General features: G+C 35.4%; 1 protein-coding gene across 2 annotated transcripts; it reads right to left on the minus strand.

Moving 5' to 3' along the window:
* Positions 1–1,216: 1,216 nt before the first annotated feature.
* On the minus strand, positions 1,217–17,444 carry FCA (flowering time control protein FCA). 2 transcript variants are annotated; one of them, XM_086438601.1, is made up of 18 exons: positions 16,956–17,444; positions 14,294–14,364; positions 13,605–13,683; positions 9,318–9,400; positions 9,185–9,236; positions 8,107–8,174; positions 7,549–7,615; positions 6,995–7,074; positions 6,838–6,902; positions 6,332–6,391; positions 6,059–6,221; positions 5,828–5,911; positions 5,153–5,737; positions 3,260–3,463; positions 2,955–3,176; positions 2,832–2,870; positions 1,875–1,920; positions 1,217–1,371 (listed from the first exon to the last, which is right to left on the minus strand). In XM_086438601.1, the coding sequence occupies exons 1-18, from the start codon at positions 17,266–17,268 to the stop codon at positions 1,364–1,366; spliced, it is 2,289 nt and encodes a 762-aa protein (XP_086294727.1). In that variant the 5' UTR covers positions 17,269–17,444; the 3' UTR covers positions 1,217–1,363. The 2 variants fall into 2 exon arrangements, with proteins under 2 accessions (XP_086294727.1, XP_086294726.1); XM_086438600.1 differs by having other exon boundaries at positions 9,173–9,236; positions 16,956–17,442.
* Positions 17,445–23,385: the final 5,941 nt, after the last annotated feature.

The following is a 23,385-nucleotide window of genomic DNA, read 5'->3' on the forward strand; positions in this document are numbered from 1 at the left end:
CCAGCCCATTGACACCCTAAGTGGGGGGGTTGAGAAGGTAGGAACAAGGCTTGAAAGCCAACGAATAAGAAAAAACCCCCAACATATTAAGAGGAGCGATGTGGAGCACAACTCCCACCCACCATCTTCTCTTGTGTATCCTTTCCAGTGACATTTATTATTCTAAGAGAGAAAAGGTTCCATTGACTTTACCCATCCGGACATTTCTTTTGTACAGATATGGATTCCAAACAACTGGCATTTATGGTTGTTAAGTGGGCCCATGAAAAAGATTGTTGTTTTTCAGGATCTCTTTTTTATCAAATTTTCAATACAGACCAAACAACACCCTACACTGATAGTTTTAGGCATCATATGATTATAGAGGTGAGGTAACTTATGCAACTAATCTACGCACCACCTCGAGGAGGACAGGACCGAGTTAAATAGTGGTAACTTAGGATGGGATGTAATCATCTTCTTACATCTCATCCCCGAGACCTTAGATGACTTGTCCGACTTGTCTTGACGGATAGATAAACTTGATGTGTTTATTTAAAGTCAGTCCATTATCTCATTGTCAAATTAGACAAAGTCAAACATGCTCGATAGAAAGAGGTGGGTGAAAAGGAAAGACAATAGCATTAGAACACGAGTGCGAGAAATATCAATTTGAAGAAAGTAATTTTAAATAGCTGAAAAATAAACTGACCTTAAGAATTAAAATTTTAAGCATCTCTTACGTGACTTAACTATTTGAAGTTCGCTGTCATGAAATGTTGGGTTACGGTCGTCAAGCAATTCTCACTTACTTCTCTTCAGTGGACTCTTCATCAATAGGGGATCCAATTCCCCCTTACTAGATTTGATTCCATTAGATCTCACAAGTGAACCATCCGTTCTGAGGGAGTTTTGAAGAACAAATTCGATGATGCATCCAACAAAATGCTTCGCTTAAGATCATCCCGACAGGTTATCTCACCTTTTACCATTTATCTACTAAAATTATGTCCCAAGGGAGCCTCCATCATGATCTTTCAACTTAGTCGACCACAAAAGTTAGCTCTTACTTGTCACTTAATAATTGAGATATCCGTGACAGCACGATCGGAAGTTCAATTTATTTTATTTTTTCTTTTTAATTTTTTTTTTTTTTTTTTTATATAATGATAAATTTAAAATGGTTAAACCTCAAGGGTTTTCACCCTAGGAAAATTCACTTCCTTACATTTCTTCCCCCTATTACTCGAGCTCCCCTCCCTTCCCCCCCTAGAGTTCTTGTTCAGAGTTTATCGCCGCACATTTCGGCCAGCATGCCCCCCACTCTACCACTGAAAGTACACACAACTATGCTGGCTGCCTCCTTGGGTGTCACACTTCCACATCAACTTCCTGTAAATAAAACAATTTTTCGATCAGATATAAACACCAAGGGGAGAGAACACAAAGGAAAAGCATAATTTTCGAAGAATTCTCGAGCAATATCAAAGATGTCCTGATATTAATTTAAGTGCCTGGGTCAAGACATTACATTGGCATCGTAATACAAGTCATAGTTACCCATTTTCCAAAAAATTTAAAAATCATAAATTAGAATTCAAGAACCTTAACCTAAAATTTTTTAACATTCATGTCCTAAACCACACAGGAATCCAAAGTTTAAAATAAAACGGGTTTTGTTATAACACGTGCCCTAAGGGCAGGCACGCGTTAAGCTTACATTAAATACACCTTGGAAATTGAATTTCCTACCAAAAAATGGCCTCAAAAGAAAAGAAAAATTACCAAAAATACCCTCAGATTCTTATTTCCAAGGTGTATCTAATGCAGCTTAACGTGTGCCCTTAGGGCACATGTTAAATAAAACAAAAAGCAAGAGAGAGAATGGCAAAAACCTGCAGGTTTGTTCTTCCACATCCACTCCTGTGCTGCCTGAAATCCCTGCAACAGTTTAGACAAGAAAAACTGAAATAAGAACCCATCAACTAACAAATTAATATAGAGACGGACAGATCAGCAAAGGCATCGGGCAGAATAAATGCTAAACCGACCGATGACCAACTGTATTTAATATAGAGAGGAATCGTAATTGGTTCCTCAATTAGAGGTTAGACTTGGAACTCAACAGGATATTCTTGAAATTTCAATCACTTTGCAAGCCCTAGAAATATTTCCCTCGGAGTCTCCTCCTATGATTCAGCCACAAAACAGAGATCTTCCAATAAAAGGACTTCCTCAATTGGCACTCTATTTTAGACATTCTAAAATAAGGCAATTTAGAATTGTCATGTAACTGCAGGGTGTGACCTATGAATAATCCTAGTGTAGTATGAAAATTAAATGGTCCAGATCAAGGAAATCATTGGTCACCCACTCAAGGAATTAGGAATATCAAGTATCAACAGTGCACCACATTGGCACAAGCATTCTATTCCACAATCTAAACATCGCAATCTCTCATAGGAAAGAAGCACAGCAAGACTTTTCCATTTTTCTAATTTTTAGCCTGTGTTAGTAGTGTTTCTAGTAGAGTCCGTGGTTTGAATATACTGAGTTTTTTTAGGGATATGCCCCTTGTAGATCACACGTTATCATTCATTTAAGTTCCTTTGTTTGCTGAAACACCCCCCCCCCCCCCCCCCCCCCCAAAAAAAAAAGAGAGAATTTACACACATAAATAAGGATATGTCAATCTACAGGTAACAACTAAATGGCAGGAGATTCAAATGGCCCCATAGAAGTTATAAAATGACTATCCCAGTAAACAGTAGGGAAATATCACTAAAACCCGATTTCTAAATCAATCAAGAGTCATTGACCTAGTTTTTAATTGAAAAATGACGGGAATTTACCTGAGCATTTTGATGAGCAATGACACCAGAAGCCTGATACTGGAAAATGCCAAATTAATGAGTTACGCTATGAATAGAAAACAAAAGTTACGGTTTTATAAAGAATCAAGTAAAGACCCAGACCGATGAAGATAAAGGATGCTGGAACTGTAAGTGCGGCTGATTGTGTTGCTGTGTTTGAAGCTGAATCTGTTGTGTTTGAGAGATTTGGGGAGTGGACAGAACCTGTGGATGAGTTTGTGATGGAGGCTGAAGTTGAACTAAAGGCTTTTGTTGCTGATGCTGTTGCTGTTGTTTCTGTTGCAGTTGTTGTTCAAATAAGGTCAACTCCTCAGGCTTCTCCCACTACAGGTTCATTCAGACAGCCATTAGTCACATATATTGGAGGTACAAAAACCATTGTTTGTGGGTTTGAATAGATCACTTACCCTGCTTTCTTTTGTTACACTGTTATAGTAATATTTATATCCTTCAGGAGAGGTGTGCTCTGTCCAATCACAAGTCACAGGCACCGCCACCTGTGTACTTACTGGTGCAGTGGGAGCACCTGACGTGGCTGAAGGTGCAACCACAGCTGGTGCAGTAGCAGAAGTGCTGGCAACTGTCTGTGGTATCATTCCAGTCCATGAAGACTGCAGGAAAAATACATTATCATGACATAATCACATAATTTTAAACCACTCATAAACAAAAGAACATATTTATAAAAGGTGCCAAGACCACGATCATGAGAAAAACAAAACTGAGAAAAGGAAGCCATTTTGAAACAGAAGAATTAATAATAAGGCGGCCTGGAATTGAGAGGAAAACAGGGTCATTTGTATAATTACAGAATTATAATGGTACAACACTTGTAAATAATTAAACTGGCACGCAAGTAAGGGGCTAAAAAACCAGTCCAACCATGGAGATTTCCCCAATGCCAGAAATCAGATGAATGCTTAAGCGCCTATAGTTCAAAAGATTTATCTGGAACACTCAAGATATTCATTTTCAAGTTGTTAAAAGATGGAGACAAGATCATTACAATGGATCAGATCATTCCAAGAGGCTTCAGTTTGCCTAACTATTGTTACCTCTGTAACGAGGATGGAGAGACAGCCAATCATATCCTTATTCATTGTACGGTTGCGCACAAGATATGAGGAAATTTATGTCGTCGTTTGATATTGTTGAATGTTTTCCCCTATCCCAGTTTCAGTTTTGGGTACCGTTGGGTTTCACTCTGTTTCAAAAAGAATTTTGTGGTTTAACCCAATTCTCATTTTTATTCGAAGGATATGGAAGGGGAAGAATTGCATTATATTTGAGGGTAAGGAACGGTCACTACAGGAGATTATCATTTCAATCACGAGTTCCTAGTTTTTTTGGTGTAAACCCTTTAAGGTGCTCAAGGTAGTCTTCTTCTGAAGATTTCTTACGCAGGTGGGAGTGGGTTTCTTGTATTTCCTCTACATAGTGTTATGTCTAGCGGATAGGGTATTCCTTAGGGGTGCAACTTGGTCCGGTTCAAACTGAGAACCGAACCAAACCGATAGCTTTGGGGTGGTTTGGTTTGGTTTGGAACAAGTTGCGGTTCGGTTCCGGGTTATGACAATGGAGAACTGATCAATTTGGTTCGGTTCTTGGATCAAGCTTGTATAGAACCGAACCCCTATGCAATAAATAAATATATATATATATATATATATATATATATATATATATATGTATATAATAATTATTATGAATTATTTTAAGAGTTAGTACATAGATTAGTGATCTTTTATGGATAAACTAATGGTTTTTTATGCATAGATTTATGATTTATTATATGAAATTTTGCCTATTTTTTTATTAAAAAATATTACTTAAAATTTATAAAATATTTGCAATCCGTGGAACAGAACCGAACCAAACCAACTTTAATTTGGTTTGGGTTGGTTTGGTTCCAATGGAATTTGGTTCGGTTCTGGTTCTTATTTAGTGGAACCGACCTATGTCGGTTCGGTTCCAATTTGACCTCAAACCGAACCGAACCGAACCAAGTTGCACCCCTAGTATTCCTCTTCTATTTTCGGTTGGTCATCTCAACCTCCTTTTATGAATATAGTTCTACTTAACCATAAAAAATGGGATCGAGGAAAGATTAGATATTCGTTAACTTAAATCTTCATATTGGGTATTAGCTGGAAAGACCAAATGATGAATCGAACTTCAAATCATTTGTTCCAACCTCAGAAATAGTCCGATGGTAGATTACCATCCTACCCCTCTAGCAGCTGAGATTTGTCCCGTTATAAAATTCTAAAGCATTGGTAGATCCTCTAAATTTTCAGTACCTGATTTTTATTGGCCTGAGAACTATGCTGCTGAGTTGGATTTTGATTTGATTGCTGAATGTGATGCAATTGTTGTTGCAGCTGAGAGAATGCTTGCTGAGATGACTGAAAGCTTGCTTGTAAAGCTTGCGTCTGTTGAGATAGCACCTGAGCTAACTGATTGGGTGACTGCTGTGGAGGCTGAAGCATTTGTTGCTGCATAGAAGGGACAGACATCTGCTGTTGGCTTGCCGGGCCAGAAACACCTTGCCGTTGTAAGTTCAGAGGGATTAGTTGTGATGCAGATGAGGACACATTCTGGTGGACCTGAGGCTGGGAAATCGACACCTGTCCACTTGAACCATATAACTGGTGTGACGGAAATGCCTGATGGAAGGAGGATTGGCTAGCAGAACTAGGAATTTGTTGCTGGTCCAATTGCTGTATTGATGCCTGGGAGGTTTGCACTTGTGGGTAAGAACCCGGGGTTTGTTGAGGGTGTAGTTGCATGGGAGGAAGCAAGTTCTGGGGTGACTGAAGTGGCTTCTGTAACGGTGATGTTTGCTGACCAACAGATGGGATTTGTGACAGAGATGGGTTGGAACCCTAAAAGAAGACAAAACATGATGTCAGCCTTTGTGATATTTTATGAAGTGTTTAAGATCATAATAGGAATGAGAAATAATCTACATGTACCTGTTGAAAATTAGAAGATGGTAAAGCTGCAAGGCTCGGATGAGAACCATTTGTAGGGCCGCCAAGAACTCCTGAGGGACCACCCTAAGATTTTAACAAGAAACAGGACAAACTCAGATAAGCCGAGCACCTTAGATGGTGTGTTTATCGACAGTATTTACCGTGTATATGATGGATTTTCCGTAACAAAGATATGCAACTAAAAAATGTTCAAAAAAAAAAGGTTCTAACCATGGTTGAAGGCACTGATGCAACACCACCCCTATCAGGGAAATGACTCCCAAAGCCATGTGCAGTAGCTTGAGAAGATGAACCAACACTCTGAGGACTCATTGGATGCCAGGCATTAGGTGGGATTTGTCCGCCCATAGGATCGCCAAGATTGGGCGTTCGCCTGCAAGAAGTGTGTCAGAATGAAAGTAGGAAAAACTAATAATGAAGAAAATGAGAAAAGACTGGGGGATTAAAACATTAATAATTGCCACACAAAAATGTGAAACAGACCTAATCCCTGGTGGTGCTTGAGATCGTGGCCCAAAACCAGGACCTCCAAATGAAGGGCCCCTGAAAATGAGAAAAATAAAAATAAAAATTGGTTTCCCATAAGCAAAGAATAAATCCATAGTCGGTGTATTGTAGATAGGAATCACTCCACTTGGATTATCAGGTTGTGAGGACAAATAGCGGTTAGGACTGGACATTTTAATGGATCCCATCTAAAAGATCAACATCAAAATCTAAGGTACTAGATTAGCATAAAATCCAGTAGCATTCCTTTCAAACATTTAAAGAAGAGATTCTTTTTTCTTGCTATCAGATCAAAAGAAAAAATAACCCAATTAAGAGGACGTTTTAAGTAGATTTACATGGGACTAATTGAATGGTCTGTATATATCTTCCACATGAACAGCATATGGCCCTCATTTACTTGAGAAACTGTCTAGACCAGACGGACCATGGGCTTACACATACATCAAGGAAAGCAGATAAAGAAATATGTTTGTTCTAACCTTGATTCTCCACCTCTAGGCCTTTTAGGATCAGCAAACCGAACTATTAGTGGCTGCTCACAACCCTAAGTAGTAGAAAACAAAAGACAATTATGGAATGACCTAAAAATTGATAACTGAGATCAATATACGTTTACAGTAATAAACCAAAGCTTACTCTCATCACATAGGTTCCATTAAGAGCATTTATAGCTGCTGCTGCCATATCTCTATGAGAAAATTTAACGAATCCACGTCCTGAAAAAGTATTATTTTAAAATAAATAAATAAAACCAGAATAATAATAGACACGCACTCGAAACAATCCAATAGAACTAAGGGTATCCACAAGTTGGTTGCACTTTTAAGTATCAATGTAGTGAGAACAAGAACCAACTATATACAGAGGTTCCAGTATGGAAATATGTCAAAACAGTTTGATGACCCTGAACACTTCATTATTATCATCCTGGCGATCATATTCTATTTGTACATACAGTTTGAAGACTTCAAAGGAGTATTCTTCAAAGAATTTGAGTTTTTTATTGGATATGATCTGTAATGAGTAGGTAGCTAACCATGAATGTTTCGGTTTGTTAATCCTATGAAAGTCCCTAATTTTGAGGAAGTTTGAAGGTAGATCGGAGCCCAATTTTTTATAATATATATAATACATTTATATTTCTCCATCCAAAGAAAAAAAAAATGACATAATAAAAAAGTAAGACGCACCACGACTTTGCTTCAGTTCATCACGCATAATGTAGACATCTTCAACCCGACCATAAGGGGAAAAGATCTGGCATAGGAAACATTAGTCATAATCATAAAAATCTTCCTGTATAAAGTTCCACTGAAATATAATAAGAGAATGAAGAGCTGATGAGGGGGCCTTAAAAATGCAATACATAATGTTTGCATAAAGAAAAGTGAGTAAATTTATAAAACCAAGATATCAAACCTTCTAAAGAAACCATTATATCCCCATAGAAAGAAACGACCAGTTTCCACAAAAACTAAAAAAAATTGAAGACACCAAGGTTCTCTTTGGTTCAAAAGAAAATGAGGGGAGATATTTATAGGATCACCGTCAACTTGTGATTGGTTCATGGGGAAAAAAGGCTCATGTGGAAGTTTTTTCCCCCAAAGTTGGTAAAACTCAATAGAATATGACTTTATTCATTTAAAAAAGAAGTTGGTATTCGCAGGAGTCAAAGATAAGATTTTAATTCTGACTTCTGAAAGAGTGAGTAGACTAAAAGTGAGTGCCAAATGCGAGAGAAAACATACTTCTTCAACTTCCTTTTCTGTAGCCTGTCTGTTCAGGGAACCAACAAATAACTTGTACTCAACTGCACCTACATAAAAGGAGGCAACACAAGACTGGCAATAAAAATCCAACGTAGCAATACAAGCTAAAATGAAAATCAGTTTCTACCCATTGGCAATAATATTGGCATGAATTCTTTCCTTTTGGCAGTATAGTAGACAACACTGCTGAAAATCTAAATTCAAGTTGCAAACATGCAAGAAAAGGTCGTGCAGTTGACTCAAAACATGACCAAACTTGCAGAAATGGCCTAGAGCAATTAATCAAAATATAATTTATTTTTATTTTTTCACCAAAGACCTAGCACAAGATCATCCAATAAGGACATAACTATACAATATGTATTAGCCATGATATGGTGTGTACTTGCTCAAATAAAACAAAAAGTTTTAATGCTTGGCTTGATCAACATGATATGGTGTTTGCATCATTATCAACTGCTTTGCATATACAGCATTAGTTGCAATCATACAAGAATGTGGTAACAAACCAAGCCACTTGACACATTCCACCTAAGACTGCTAAGGTGTGATCAAACATTAGATTTAATTAATATATATAAGCATGAAAAATATGTACAAGGAATTCCATTATGCTTCAAACGACTAGCTAGTCATCAATTACTATTGACCAGCGGTAAACTGTTACTTGACAATGATTAGTTAGTTACAAATCTATCCAAAAAAAAAAGATTAGTTAGTAACAAATTTTCAAAATACATCTTACTGGATGTTCAGGTTTGCAAACAAATTTAGATCTGCACAAAAACAGGCCACAAAATGAAGATGTTCACGATAATGTCTATATGCACTTCTACGATACCAAGTCAGTGAATATGCATACCCAAACAATAGCAACTAAAGGATAATCTTTACATGGTGCAGGTGTGCAAAACATGCAATGTAAAGTAGTTTGGTGGATGGAAAAGGATGATGAGGTGACTGGTGCAAACTTGTAACTCCAAAAGTGTTCTCTAAAAAATATTTTCAGAATATTTAATGTACTTGGAATAAATTTAAGACGTACTCAGGCAATTACCGAGACGTTCCCGTTCCCCATCAGCATATCTAACTTGGATGGGACCCACTCCCTGTAAAACCCAAAAAAATGTATCAAACAATGGAAAGTTGGCTTGATAACTGATATGACTCACAAAAGCACTAGAACTCACCCCAGGCAAGGTATATTGATTATGCAGAGCTCTAATGGCCCTGTCAGCTTCCTCTGAAGTTGCATATTTTATGAAACAGCATCCTGTAGAAGTAAAGATTCCGTATCCTGTTTCCATTAGGTTACCGCTACTTTTCTATCAATGGTACATAATGGCAGCTAGGTATATCCAGCTGTGCAGTATGTATATGGTAGATGTAAAGACGTAAAGAATACATAAAATTTCTATGCTCAAAAGGAATGTTACACTAAGAAATAAATAGGTATAATTGAAACAAAGTAAAAAGCTATTGTTCTGGTAATAAAAATTACACTTGCACCTTCCACTACAAATCTTCTTCAATATCAACTATAGATTTATTTATTGTATGCAGCACTTTTCACGGATGGAAACTAATAATGGGTTCTTAGGACCGCAACATGAAAAGGAGCAACAAAGACAGACCCAGCCTCACAAGTATCATTTTGCTTTGATACGAGGACTAAAGACCATGCTAATTAAAAATTCACAAAAAAATAAAAAATAAAAATCCATGGTTCACCTTGATGAACAACATCAAGAATGTGTTTTCAAAACAACACCACCATTGTGCTAAAGACCAGCGTAAAAATGAAGAACACACCAATTTTATTTCCCTTGGGCACAACTGGCTTAGTGATTAAAAGATAGTGGATGAATTGGGGCATTAAACCCAGGTCGTGGCATCCACTCAGACCCTATCTACTTAGCAAGCCATCACAATATTTTATCACAAGCATCTGCTTGAAGGATATAAAACGATACCTACGTAACCTTGTGATTATACTGCAAACAATTATAAGCAACTATTCTGAAGGAAGCTGATGGAACCCAACAGCATTTCATGCCGTCACTTAAGTATGCACGTAGAAGTATCCAAGCATTATGTATGTGTGAAGTTCTTCCAAGACCAGTCACCAATTAGTAAATACATTTTTTTACCAAGACAACTCAAGTCAACCAACTGAAAACTATAAGAATTAATGTAATTCACCAAACGGACAGTACAGATATTTAACACCAGAAAGCTTCTAAAAACAATAAACTACTTCCAGTAAGGCTTGGCCCCTCGTCACTAGTTTACAACTGTCCACATCATTCGAAGATCTAAGATACGACATTGTGTGCGGACAATGCTAGAATGGAATAATCATAGAAATTTCAACAAAAAGGTATACACTGTTCCCAAGTTCAGTACTTGGATCCATATGCTAGCCATTGAAGTAAAGGTAAATATATAAGTCCACCCCAAAAAAAATATGATTTTCCTTTCGCTGTTGAACTTCCAACTTTTTAACAAGATGGAAGCATCCACTTTTATAATTGAATTAATACACACCCACTTGTAGAGATAATAATAACATTTTAAAACCTAAAATACACAAACAATCTCAAGTCGAGTAAGGAATGAAGATAATTATAAAGCCTCAATGACAGAACAAACTAAAGTTATATTTTATAAATTCACTAGCCCCAAAAGCATTAGCTGCAGGACTGCAATCACACATAAAATGGAGATCTAAGGTCAATTTAACTATCATTATGCAATGTATCCAGTGCAAGGGGAGCTCAGGTTGGAAAAAATCCGACACAAAAACCACACTAAAAGGAAGAAATATAAGTACAAGGGAATGTCACCTAACCATTTTCCCACAACTTCAATCTAACTTCTCTTATGTAACCTACAACAGCAATAGTTGTTTTTCTCTCCACATTTTGACTTAAATCTTCCAACAAGGGACTCACTATAGCCCCATATAAAGAAAAAGTACCTCTTAAAATTCATGCAGAGGTGCTCGTGGTGGATGGGGGAGTATATATCAAAGAAAGAACAAACAAATAAATCACTTACTCTTCCTGTACAAGGAATTTGATGTGAATCACATTGAGACACATTAAGCCATAAACATGACATGGAATATTGCATCGGGATGCCCCATATTACAATTTGAAGAAAGCCATGCACTGTATACAAATTTCTATACTGTAACTGAACATTCAAAAACCAACAACTACTTTCCTCACATCCCACATCCATGAACATAGGTAACTCAAATATAAAACCACATAACAGAAAGCTACTAATTCTAAATGAATCAAACCAAGGAGAACAAATGGTGCTGACATTCGAAATTCTGAAGCTAATGCGAGCAGATTATGAACTGTTCCAAATAAACTGAAGGAAGCCCATAATCCCTAAACCAAATGAAACTGATTCTAGTAGTATTGGTGGTACGGTGAAAAAGAATAGCCTTAGAATGATTAGATACGGACCCAACCATAGTTGAAAATGAAAATAGTGAACCAAATTGGCAATTTACACAGAAAGAATATTGCATGCAAAGTTAGAAGAAAATATACAGAAGGTTCTGGTGAAACCGATACTGGTCAAAATAGAAAATGAACATTTCGCTTTAAAGAAGTTACAATAATTTAATATAATCCGTCAGCCTGATCGTGCAACTCATGTATAAAGCATGAGGCAGTTATGCCATTCATAATGCTCGGAGAACGATTCGAGCACATAATGCATCATTCACATAAAACACGACCGAAGGATAACCTTTTTCCAGTTACCATAAAGAAACATAGGTCCACGATCCAACCACATGCATAGTAGTTACGTCATTAATGGTCTCAAGGGGAACGACATTCAACCCTCAGCACTCACAAGATTTACAAAATACAAATGTATTATAGTCCAAAGATAGATTGCAAGAACAAACAAGATCCAAATACAAGACTCAGTTTCATAATTTTCATACAAAACTGAAATCACGTTAACCAGAACGTAAGGCCTCCAGATGTTGTCTTTTCACAATGAAGCAAGTGCCTCATCCCGAACTAAGAAATAACGGAATTCGCAAGGCTAGAAACCATCTAGTGCATCAGCCACAAAGAGCAAAAAACCAAAACAAATGAAAGCAGACCAGAAAACATCACATGGTATAAACTTAACATACACAAGAAATTAATGGTAGAAATTACTGGAATGCCAACTTCAGATGCGAAATTAATAAAACACAAAGATCTTATTGTAAGAACTTCATTTCTCAGGATTTACGCTTAAGAAAAAGAGGCCACACGACAAAGAAAATTAAAGGATTCTGAACCCATCAAGATTGAAAGGCATCTAAAAGATAGCAAATCCCACAAGAAAAAAAGAAGAAAAAAAAATTATACTCCGCACATTGCTCCTTCAGCGTCATACAGAATGAATTGGAGGTTGAGCGTTATTGGAACCTTCCCAATTAAAATGGAAAAACTAATGAACAAAAAAATATGTCCATTAAGCATTAGTACCAATCACATGATAAGGTTTACTCCCGGAAAAGGGTAGTTATAACCACACACAAAGCACCCACTGATGATAATCAATCAAATCAGAACTTCCAACCACAAATTAGAAAGATAAAATTAACGCCAAGTGATCACTCTCTCTATCCACGTTAAACATGAAATACGATGCAATTCTCAAACATCACACTACATGCAAAGCAGCCACGTGTTCAATTCACAAGTAATGCTCCAAGAAAAGACTCCCATAACTACCAAGACTCAACAACCAACCAGATCTGCTCGACAATCCACAGACTTCAAAGACCATGCCAAATAATCAAACAGCGCAACCATCATATGGACATTCCAAATCATTCATTGTAATTTATACCAGGTTACCAGGACCAGACTTCAAAGATCATGCCAAATTATCAAACAGCACAACAATTATCTGGGCATTCCAAATGATTCAATGTAATTTCGACCCAGTTACCAAGTCAAGAAGAAACCATGGAAATCCTCCACAGAACATGGTGATGTAGTTAATATCCGTTAAATCCAATCATCAGTGTATTGTTATTCACTTACTGTACAACAATTCCGCACCACTAAACATCTAGACATACAAGTGCTACTGTTATGGCAATGGACCTCCCACTAAAATGAGTTGCTGGGACAATGCCGGTGAAATATCATTGCTGCAGTAAGTGGTATAAGAGCAGGACTTATTTGTCTTCCAAATTTCCAACTGTTATACATAACCAGTTTCTAGTATGTTTCCATGGTCTCACGGTCTTCTGGATTGACGAGAAACGGAGAAATACATAAAAGAAAGACTGCCAACCAAAACCAACAACTCTGAAAATTGTTGCAAAACCTAACTGAGACAATGTATGAGCTTATTGGTGCTCCCGTCAGCCCATCAAAGGACCTGAAAAGATACAGGTGTAAATCACAATCAATTCAAAAGAACATAGCAATTGTACATACCTTGTTGTTGGCCAGTTCGCTTATCCTTGATCAATGCAACTTCAATAACATCTCCATGTTCCTCAAACAATGGGCGAATCTGACATGAAATAGGTAATATTCAATTGGAGTAAATGGAATTCTAGAATGAGAATGAATGATAGAAAAAACCTTCGGAGTAGTGTGATGCAGACAAGAACGGCAAGACTGGGCTAACATCAAATATAGTACGATTGCTAACCTAGTATAATTTATGATTGCATGAAAAAGAATGATCTACAGTCTTTTGCAAAAGGATCACATCTAAGTAGGACTATCAATGGATTGGATCACTCACAAAATCAGATCCAATTCAAATTAATACAATAATTTAGGGTCTGGATAAGATTCTGGGATCCATATAGATCCCAAGCCGATAATGATCTGTTCAGATAAAGTATTGGATTGGTTCTGGATAAACCCCACTCTGATCTGACAAAGACCCAATCCAATAGAAAATGAGAAATATGTACATCTAACAGCGGTAAAGCAAGGCTTATATCAGCGGTTTGCAGAAAGGAAAATGAAAGGACGGAACAAGGCATTTATTAATTGTGCCACACATGTAGTAAGGACAAGTTATGGCTGGATGTTATATACACTCAATCCGTGGTACGTGCGAATGCAATATAATGTGTGCTTGTTTAAAACTTGATGAAGACATAACTTACCTCTTCTTCAGTGGCTGTCCTTGGAACAGATCCAACGAAAAGTTTGGCAAAACTGACACCATCGGTATCATCTGAGAAAACTAAGATATCAATAACTTGAGAGAGAGAAAGAGAGGGTCGTGAAAATGCAACTAAAAAATTTATATGCCGAATCTCTGTAACGAAAGGTGAATTAATAGATTCAAAGTGCATAACAAAGACATACAAATACTTTTTTTCTGTAAAGCTACCAATACCAGATATTACAGAAAATTAAATCTACATGCCTCTTAAGATGTATTTCTAATAGCACTTTGAAATATAATCAGCATAGAAAAGGGGAGAAGAAAGCTAACATTCAAGGTATATTACAGTATCCTTTTGGTAACTAACGTTTTGCAGAACAAACCTGTTTTGAGGATATCACTTCCAAGGAACGTCCCATTGTATAGTGAAAGGAGGTATACACACTTACTTTTATTTGTATTTTTTTTCTTTCTTTTTTGATAAATAAGGTATAAACACTTTATTTCAACCTTTAAGACGAAAGATTTAGGCCATCAATGATGAATGATATATCTCCAGCACCAATATGCAACAACTAAAAAAAAACTGTTACGAACTGAACCTAACATGAAGCATAAATAGTTATGTTACCTAAACACTCCAGAACTAGGTATAGTGTTCTAAAATTTGAGATACCATACAAATGATTAAAGGGAATCAATTAAACAATCAAAAAGGGGTGATTTCTTTTAGGAAAGAGGGTGACAGAAACAGGAACCATTATGCAAACAGTTTTTTTTCTTTAAAAAAAAAAAAAGAAGAAGAAGAAAGAATTGGGGGGGGGGGGGCCTTTTGTATTTCTTTTTTGGTTTTAGAATTTTTAATTTAGGTGTAATAGTTGTATTCGTGGTGTGCCATGGCATGTACCAGCATCATTGTCGTCATCTATGCATCATTCCAAATACTAAGATTAGGAAAATGAATGGTACTATCATTCAACTTTAACTTGAGCTACATCTTCAATCAAAATAAATGCGTCTTTGAATCTTTTCTAACTACCTTCCCACACATCAATTTCGTCCTTCCCCTCACCATTTAGAATCTTCAAACTGCAACAAAGTGGCCCTTTCTCATTGGGTTCATACTTGGACTTTGACACACATGCTCAACAATCTCAATTGACTTCCTTCTATTACCTCCTATAAGACTATTCCAAATCCCACTTGAATTATCATCATCATGATCACAGCATTATATGAAAAAATTGGGATTGGATAAAAGAATCTTGTTCCTCCGACCAATTTTAGTCTCAAGTCTTTTAATTACTGTCTTCATATCCGCTATCACTAATCTATGTTCTTTACGGTCTTCCTATTGTTCTTTTAAAAGCTTCAAGTTACACAAAATGATGATAAATATAGAGAGAGTGAAAAATATGTCTACCACCCAAATGAATTAGAGAAAAGTAAACAAATATTTAGCACGTGCTACAAGCATTAATGACCAAGATGCAAGAATACTGGTAAAAGATAATGAAAATAAGGAAATGTGGTGGGATTATTCCATAAATTATTAAATGAATTACACAAGAGGCTTGGGACTAGGAAGAAGCACATGGATCAGAAAAGCTAACATTTTTACATAAAATTGGGGTACCATTAGTTGGGGGAAGAGCTTCGGTAAATTGGGAGAAAGGTAGGCATTCAAATAACATGTTGTTCCAATAGAGGTATTAAAATGCATCGGAAGTATGTGTTTTTCTGGCTAAGTTGTTCAAGAATACTTTCAACACTTAAAGATATTGAACTAATGGAGAAAAAGTAGCATTAAAAAACAGATATACAATAACAATGTAGACAAGGAACTGTAATAACTATCGTGACACCAATTTAATAAGACACTATGAAATTATGGGAAACATAATGGAATGGTGTAAGATCCAAAAAAACAAATAAATATATTAGGAACCATTATCATCTTAGTAATTGCTGGGAATGAGAAAGATTCATAATCACTTGACCTCTTTATCTTTCTTTCTTTTTCATTAAATAATTTTTTATTTACACGATGACTTACACCATTTTACCATCATGAACCTTTGGACAACTTTCATATGAGACCCAATTCACAGTAGAATATTAATGTCATGTTGTCATCCTCGACTCTAAGACAGAAAACCCAGAAATGGATCCTTAGATCTCATAAATCAATGGTTTCAAACCAGTTTTTCACATAACCAGTTAAATCATACACGAAGTTCAACTTGTTCAGCACGTTTTTCTTCTGATTATATGAATATGATGATTAGTGCCAATTAGGTATCGAGAAGTATCATAAGAGAACATCGACCAAACCAAACAATGCTAAAGAGGTTCAAATTCACAAAGATTGTAACTTTTGGAGGAAACAGCCCTAAAACCCTAAACCCCAACAAATAAGAAAATTTTCAAGCCAACGAATAGGAGAATTTCAACCCGAATCAACACTAAGACAAAGTAATCAACCAAATCATTCCCAATTTTCAACTCAAATCAACCCTAAACCCCAACAAAAAGGGAAATTTTCAACCCAAATGAACCAAAACAATAAAAACTAAGCTTATCAGTAATTCATCCAACAAAGCCCTAATTTTCCAAGATCATCAAATAGCACAAACAAAGAAATCAAACAATCGTACCTGGAGAAGACCCTCCTCGTCCAGAGAACGAAAACCCTCGTTTCTGCCCAGAGAGAGGCATCGAGTAACCACCACCATCACCGATGCCTCCGCCACCCATTGGTCTGAATCCGCCACCACCAATGGGATGATTTCGTGGAGGACTGTCGAAAGGGTGGTGGCGCTGGTGGTGATCTCCACCAGAGAAACCACCTCTGTAATTATTAGGGCTTCTGTGGTGGTTATCGTAAGACCTAGAACCCATTCTTCCAGAATACCTGTTGTGGTGAATCTCTGGATTATTACCAGATCGTTCTCCTCTGCGTCTATCCATCTTAGCTGGGTAGAAGATTTGGGGGGAAATATAAACCCTAACCCTAGAACTGAGACGATTAAGGATTTTTGCAGCGAAAACAGCTCGAATGGTGCGAGAAGGGAAAACAAAAAAAAAAAAGAGGTAAGAGAGGAAGAGATACTGAGAGAACACACTGCGAGGAATCTGAGAGACGACTAATGGGGTCGCTTCTCGTGCTTTGTACCACTATCTTCTCCTCACGTGCATATCAAGTGTGCTTTCTTTTCCACGTGGTGGACACAGGATTGAGGTTGTGCCGTATGCTGTGCACGTCCCGAGCACCATGACCAATGAAGTAGGCCTATGTTGGACCAGCTTACTAAAATAAAGTAAAATAAAATAAAAGGATTATGTTTGACCTAAAATCCAATTATCAAAAAATAAACAAGATTTATTTATTTTTATTTTTTCGATGACGATGGTGTTGGGACTTGCTTCCAACTAATGGACCGAATGAGCCAAGGCGGGCAACCAATGCATATATGGGACCCTACCTGGGAATGTGCAACGCCTGCACATCACACGCACCACATCGAGTAAGCGAGGTAGTGCCCTCATAGGTGGTGTCAAGGAAATATCATACTAGGTATCAAACACACAACCTACAATAACAAGGGTGTCAGGACTTACTTTTGACTAGAGGACCAATGCATATATGAAACCCTATCAGGGCACATGCACCGCCTGCATGTCACATGCACCGCATCAAGCAAGTGAGAGAACACTCTCACAAGTAGTTCCGAGAAAATATTGCTTGCAGTAGGTATTAAACACACAATCTATGGATTCTCACCGTTCATTGGATTTGAAACTGCCATTGAGCCACCCTGTCGAGTTAACAATATTGATTTATTGCTTATGAATGTAATTAGACACAAAATTAGGTATATTCAATTATGGATCAAGGATTTAATTTGATAATCCAATTGTCACAAGACACGATTGAATATTTGTGGAGCTTCCTCAATGACAAATTTCATGTAAGATTCTTCCAAATTAATTGAGTCAAGGTTTTCGATTATACCTTCTTCAAGTGATTCATGTCCACGTTACCAAATCAGACAACAACACTACATGTACCTAATATAACTTGCACTTCACTCGTGTGCATATTAATTTGAGAAAATTACTAAAATTACCTTAATGGAGGGGTTTCTTTATGAGTAATCCCTAAGTTTGGGATAGTATCTTAATAGTTCATTTAGTAAACGTTTTATTTTTTACTGGTCCCTAGACTTCATTTAAGCTTTCAAGTCATAGTTAACTATGGTCAAGTTCGACAATATTTTCATAAAAAAATGTCGAACTCGACAATAAAAATGTTGAACTAGATAATAAAAAAAGGTGAACTTACATTATAAACGCTGAACTCAAAAATAAAAATGTTGAATTAGACAATAAAAATAGGTGAACTTGCACTTGCACTATAAATGTGATTTAGATTTTTCTTTTTTCTTTTTTTTACTTTGATACTGGGTAAATCTCCCTGAAATACCTAAAATGCATAAACCTTAGTTACAAAACAAAAATTAGAATTTCCACATTCTTCTTTGTTTTTTTTGTTTTTATATTATATTTTTTTAATTTATAAATCATTGAAAAAAAAAGGGATACATCTAAATGTTCAAAATTAGAAGTGTACCATTCTCCAATCATCATTTATCATCAAAACAAAAAATTGTTGGAAATGATCGCAATTGCCATTAGAAAATCTAATTATGCGAAGAATATGAGAAAAATAATAGTTTGGGTAATTCAAGAACGTTGTAACACGAGTTGAAGTCCATCCATGGGTCATCAAGAAAGAAAAGTTTTCTAAATGAACTTATAACTATTTAGAAAGAAACCCTTCCAATATGATCTTTTAAGTAAATTTTACTATTAATATTAAAATATGATAACAAATCTATAACAAAATTTCAATTACCCATATTTTATAATATTTTTGGTGTAAAATTTGCGAACGAGGCAACCAAATGCTAGCATTTCTCCTATGGTCAATTATCACATTTTAATATTTAATATAGGATATTGTGGGTTTCTTCTTCACCAAGTAATTTTTATTTATCGAAGTCATCTTTTTCAAAATGAATAAACCCACAATATCCTATATTAGATATTAAAATATGATATAAAATTAAATTGATTGTTTAAAATTTGCAAAGGAAAAAAGAAAAAGAAAAAAAGTAATTATAATAAATTTTAAATTTGTAATACGTGGGCGTTTGCAATTGTCAATCAATGGTTCAATACAAACAAACAAATGGTTTGTTTGTAATATGTGGGCATTTGCATATGTCGGATATTAAAATATGATAAAAAAGACATACTTTTTTTCTTTAGAAGGTTCTCTTCTTTGGAGAAAATGATATAGGTCTCTTATGAATGCCTACGCTTTGGTATTTATAGAATCAGGTAAAGATGGTTTTTCAATTATACACCCAATTAAAAAAAATTAATAAATTGATATAAAAGTCAAAATTGTTTCTTTTCATTTTATAGGTAGTTATAAAGACTTCTTAATGAGTTTTACCCCTTTTTATAATTATAGGGCACGAGATTAAGTTATTTAATGATTTAGAAAACCCATTTAGTGATTTTTGATGGCTTGATTTTGGTTTGATTGGCACAAGATCAAGGTCGTTAGATTTTATTTACAAAAATCTAAATCCATGTCATAAAAGGCAATCCTAATAGACGGGACCAATTTAGGTGTAGGGCCCATTATATGAAGAATGAAGGGGTTATTTGTAGTTTTGAACAAATTGAATGACCAATGTAAAAATTTAGTATCTATAAAGGTAGTTGGGAAAATGAAATCCACGTTCTATTGAATATTTTGATTAGAGTGGATTTTCATTTTCCATAAAAATGAACACTCAAACAAAGAAAAATGCGAGATTTCCATGAAAAATGGGGTTCCTACCTATTTGATTCCCATTTTTCATGGATAATAAAATACAATCCTCTCTTTCTATACATTAACGATGGAAGTCATATGCTCTCAAGTATTACTTCTCCAAGTTGAATCTCAATGAACATGCTTGCCCATCCTCTACTAGGAAACCGACTTATTCCTCTAACCTTAATAACATTATTGAGTGGATCTCCATCCACAAAACTATTAGATTAACAATGTCTTGTCAAAAGCTTGAAGACTCTTATCGTCTATACCCTAAAGTCATTCACTCAATATCATGTTATTATTTATTAATTTCAAATCATGAATCCTCATCATTGTATCAGCCAATCAATTCATTAACACCTTTGGATGTTCGAAACCTTTGCATTTCTCTCACGGTCCCTAGAGAGTTTTGTTATTCTATCAAACAAATCCATCATATATAAACAAATTGCAATATATAAATAATTAGGCTCATGGGACCCCCCCACTTATTGTGTTCTTTGTCCTCGTGCACATGCAATTTATCTCAAAGAATATGTAACAAAATAGATAAAAAGAATAGAACTTCTATCAACACACCAAATTTACTAATAACACATTGGTAAACATCTTTTCAATTTCAAATGAATCGGCATTGTAAGTCAAAGTTGGTGTGCAAATAGAAAAAAACCGAATGAAAAGAAAAAAAAATCCACGAGATGTGGACATTAAAAATACAATAGTTATCTCACCTGTTCAATCATCAATATAATCTAAAGAGATTCTTCTTGCACACCAACTTTTACTTACAACATACATATCTCATTGAAATTAACTAAACATTTCCCTTCAAGAATTTGTTTGTGTTGTCAAAGGAGTAAAAAAGGAACGATAGCAAAGTTAGGGGGTAATATTATTTAAAAAGAGAAAGAGATGAGGAGGATAATAGAGACAATAAAGTTGAAGGGGAGAAGAGAACAAGGTGGGACAGTGTGGAGTGTGGAATGTGGACTTCACTCTACTATAGTTAGAGGGGATGTTTATATCCCATAATCGTAGTTGGAGTGACACCCATGCTTACAATTTATTATATAGAAGATTGATGTGCTATAAGTGATATCGTGTTAATAGAAACCCCCTCAAGGTAAGGGTGAATCTCCATTTTGTGCATTGAACATGACAAACTTACTTGTCATTTTAATTATCAAAACACACTTTTTAGTGATTCATCACCTTTATAATCAACGTTCCTATCAATAAAATATTAACGAACTCATTGTTAAAAATATCAAGGGTATTTGACTTTAACATTGTCTACGACCTTGCTAGTAATTTATCAACAATTCATTGATTATAAGAGTGACAAATATGTTGAAAGACATGTTTTGAGAATTAAAATAAACCATAACTCAAATTCGAACATAATTTGCACACGTTTCGAGAATATATCTCCTTAATTTAATGTTTGGGGTGGTATGAACAAAAATGTAATGGCAAAACCTTTCTTTTACAAATTGTGTGTCTATTTGGCGTGTTATAGCAAAGATAAAATTACTTAAAGGACCCTGGCAAAGGGACTTTTTTCTAACTAGCCCCAAAGTATTTGTGCGGTCTCTTGATAGTGCATTTAGTAAACTTTTCTTTACATAGGGAGGAGCTCTATGTGCTCCCCTCTCTGTCTTGTAGCCTCACAAATGCAATGTAGCTGAGATAGGGCAAAACCCTAGGTTTGAAGTAGTAGAAGCAACGTTGGTCTTGGCTAAGGTATTAGGGTCGTGGGGATTCTGTTAATTGATACTGTGAGTTTTATTGTAGGGAAAATTACTTAAAATACCCTAGTGGAGGGACTTTTTCTAAATAGTCCATAAGTTTTGGGTGGTCTCTTAATAGTTAGTTTAGTAAACTTTTATTTTTTTAACAATCCTTGGATCTTATCTCTCCCATTTTTCATGATTGAATGCTCTAATCATTTGAACTCATTGTTTTTCATAAAAAAAAAAAAAAATGAATTTTTGGCATCTCAATTGAGTTTTAGAGACTCCATTCTGTTATAAAGGATTTAAGAAGGAAAAATACGCAAATTTTCAAACATTTTGAAGATTTATGTAAAAAATAAGATTCTTTCACATTTTTTTTTCTCTGTCTTAGTTTTTAGATAAAAATTGACTAAGAAAGGTTATTGTGGGTTGAAATCATCTAAACAAGTAGTTATCCCAAGTTTCTAATCAATCTTTCCATGTATTTTAGTAAAAAATAAATCAATAAATAAAATTTGAGAATGGGTGGATTTTACCAGTGGTGAACTCGTTAGTAAATAGTGGTGAGTTCGACAGTAAAAATTGTGAACTTGACACTAAATAAAAAAAAATGTCAAATTCGACAATGAATAAAAGTGGTGAACTCGATAATAAATAATAAAACGGTGAGTTTGCCAATAACGAGCAATCATTAAAAAATAAAAAAATTTACTAAATATATGTCAAGCTACTGTGCAAAACTTATGAACAATTTAGAAATAAATCCCTTAGCCAGGGTCCTTTAAGTAATTTTCCCTACAATAAAACCCCCAACATCAATTAATAGAGTTCCCATGGCTAGTGGTGTTAATGGGTACCCATTTACCTGGAACCAAACCAGAATTGAAATCGAAAATCCTGATTCCCTTTTTATTGAAATCGATTAGAGTCAGGTTTAATATGGGATCAAACTAATAGGAATCGGAACCATTAGGTTCTATCCAATGGGTATCTGTGGGTACCGAAACCGATTTATTTTATCATTGTACATGATTTAAAGTTTTCATGTATTTTAAAATTAACATATATATTATATAAAATTCTTTAAATTTTTTCATATAAACTAAATATTGGAGTTTGAAATGGCTTATCTCTTCTTAAAGCTTATTATTTGTAAAGATTATGATTTTTGATTTTTGAAAAAAATAATTAAATCATATTTTTAATGGAATAAATTATAACTAAATTGATATTTGGTAGATAATATGTTATCTGTTTTTTTAAGAAAATTCTTTTTATAATGATCATAAAATATTTCCACTTATTTTAAAATCGGATCCGGAACCGACCATAACCGGAACAAAAAAAGAAAAAAATAAAGTGGCTATGGTTCTAACTTTCTTAGAACCGAATCGGAACCGACCCATTGACACCGCTACCCACGACCCTAATACCACAGCCAAGACCAAAGCTACT

The sequence above is a fragment of the Akebia trifoliata genome, chromosome 4 (assembly GCF_017979445.1).
Source record: "Akebia trifoliata isolate Shusen 1 chromosome 4, ASM1797944v1, whole genome shotgun sequence".
Lineage (NCBI taxonomy): Eukaryota > Viridiplantae > Streptophyta > Magnoliopsida > Ranunculales > Lardizabalaceae > Akebia > Akebia trifoliata.